The sequence below is a fragment of the Mchenga conophoros genome, linkage group LG3 (genome assembly GCF_057382185.1).
Source record: "Mchenga conophoros isolate Kocher_MC1m ecotype Shallow Benthic linkage group LG3, M_conophoros_male_GT1.1, whole genome shotgun sequence".
NCBI classification, from domain to species: domain Eukaryota; kingdom Metazoa; phylum Chordata; class Actinopteri; order Cichliformes; family Cichlidae; genus Mchenga; species Mchenga conophoros.
Genome location: NC_140528.1, coordinates 53,843,539 through 53,845,252, shown reverse-complemented (window position 1 = coordinate 53,845,252; position 1,714 = coordinate 53,843,539). Strand labels below are relative to the sequence as shown.

The 1,714-nt window shown below is 39.3% G+C and overlaps 1 protein-coding gene across 1 annotated transcript; it reads left to right on the top strand.

The window, feature by feature from the left end:
• Positions 1-410: 410 nt before the first annotated feature.
• On the top strand, positions 411-1,250 carry LOC146579532 (uncharacterized). The gene has a single exon (XM_085267976.1). It carries the CDS (start codon positions 411-413, stop codon positions 1,248-1,250), a length of 840 nt encoding a protein of 279 aa, XP_085124102.1.
• Positions 1,251-1,714: the final 464 nt, after the last annotated feature.

Here is a 1,714-nt window from a genome sequence, read left to right as displayed (position 1 = left end):
ATATTAAGTACTGTGTGCCAGTAGCAATATTAATCTTGTATACGTAGTCTTATGTTTGGAAAGTGCACTGTGTCATTACCACAGATCTATTTGTGCCAGAAAATATTACATTGCATTCAAATACAAAACTCCGAACATACCTTGATTTGAGAAAAATAAATCAAACAGGAATCTAGTAAATTATTAAAAATGCACCTTGGAGAATTCAAAAAAAGGATTCATACCATAAAACACAGTTTTACCACAGTTTTTGTACATGAGGTGATATCACTTTTCAAGAAAAATGTAAAGTTTTAATCTATACATCTGCTCCACTTGTGTGCTATGTAGCTTTTCTTTCTTTTCCAGACATGCCAACCAAACTCTCATCCTCGAACAGCTCTCTTTTTCAGCCAAACCATTCCCTGGTGATGTCTAACCATCTATTCTACATCAACTGTCTGACCACCAGACCCGGCTCTTTCATCTTTAAAGCATATCTTCCCTTCAATATCCTCCTCTTTCCTCTTTGCATCCTCATCCTCTATCATGGTCTCCAGCAATGGTGGAGAAAGCGCTGCACCTCCTCAGCAGTTGTAATGAGTCACTCTGACAGCTTCACCTATCATGTGGTTGTCATGGAGCTGATTTGTAACTTGGGATGTATTTTTGTAATTCATGGTATCTATTCATATGATACAAGTGTAATCATGATGGGTTGCTATTTTATTAATTTTACCTGGTTTGGAGAGACATTCTTCCATATCCTGACATCTGTGGAGCGCTATCTGGCTGTGCTTTATCCCATTACCTATGTGAGTCTGAAATATGAAAGAGGGGTCAGAATCAGAAATATCTGCATTGTCTGCATTTGGCTGCTTTGCTGTGTGGGGACAGGTCTGGTACTTAATATGGACTTTGTCCTAAACCTGATGTTTTTCCTTGTGGTGTTATGTTTCATCATCAACTCCTTCTGCAGCCTCTCTGTTCTCTACGTTTTGATCCGTCCAGGCCCAGGAGAACAGAGTTCAAACAGGGAGAGGTCAATCAAACTCAGGGCATTCTACACTATTCTGGCCATACTGGGAGCACAGGTGGTGAGGTTTGTGGGGGGTCTAGTTTGGGGTGTGGCCAACATCTCAGGAGGAGCAAATGCCTGTGTTATACATTTGTCTGATCTTTTTTTTAATGTTCCCAGCACTCTGGTTTTACCTTTGCTGTTTCTTTACAGAGAAGGCAAGTTTTTGCACTGTAAGAACAACGGCCAGTGACTCAGAATACTATATAATAAAAAGGCATCTCTCATGACAGCAACCACTTAGAATGTGCAATGTATAACTGTCACTAAAAATGTTTTAGGCCAGAAATGTTTAAACACTTTCTAGTTTGTTCCTCAAGTACTCTTTCATCACTGTAAGAGTGGCCACTGACCTGTAGGTGTAACTAGACTGCAAAGTAAAGATTTCCCATCGATTTCACACAATGAACACATGTCTACATGATCTACATTGTTTGCTGTTCATATCTAATTACAGTGAATTATAATAGTGGAGATCAGACATGAACTGGGAGAAAAACCAGGGAAAGACAGTAAATGGCCTCTAACACCATTTGCATGAGTCACCTGCCCTGCCCAGTAAATTAAACCATTGCCACCAGTATATAGGTACTACATGTTATGACAAGGTATTGTTGCATTTGTATTTTTAAGAGCTGCCGTCATTAATTTATATTT

Coding starts and splice junctions, on each gene's coding strand:
- LOC146579532 (XM_085267976.1), top strand. CDS start 411: ATGTCTAACCATCTATTCTACATCAACTGTCTGACCACCAGACCCGGC.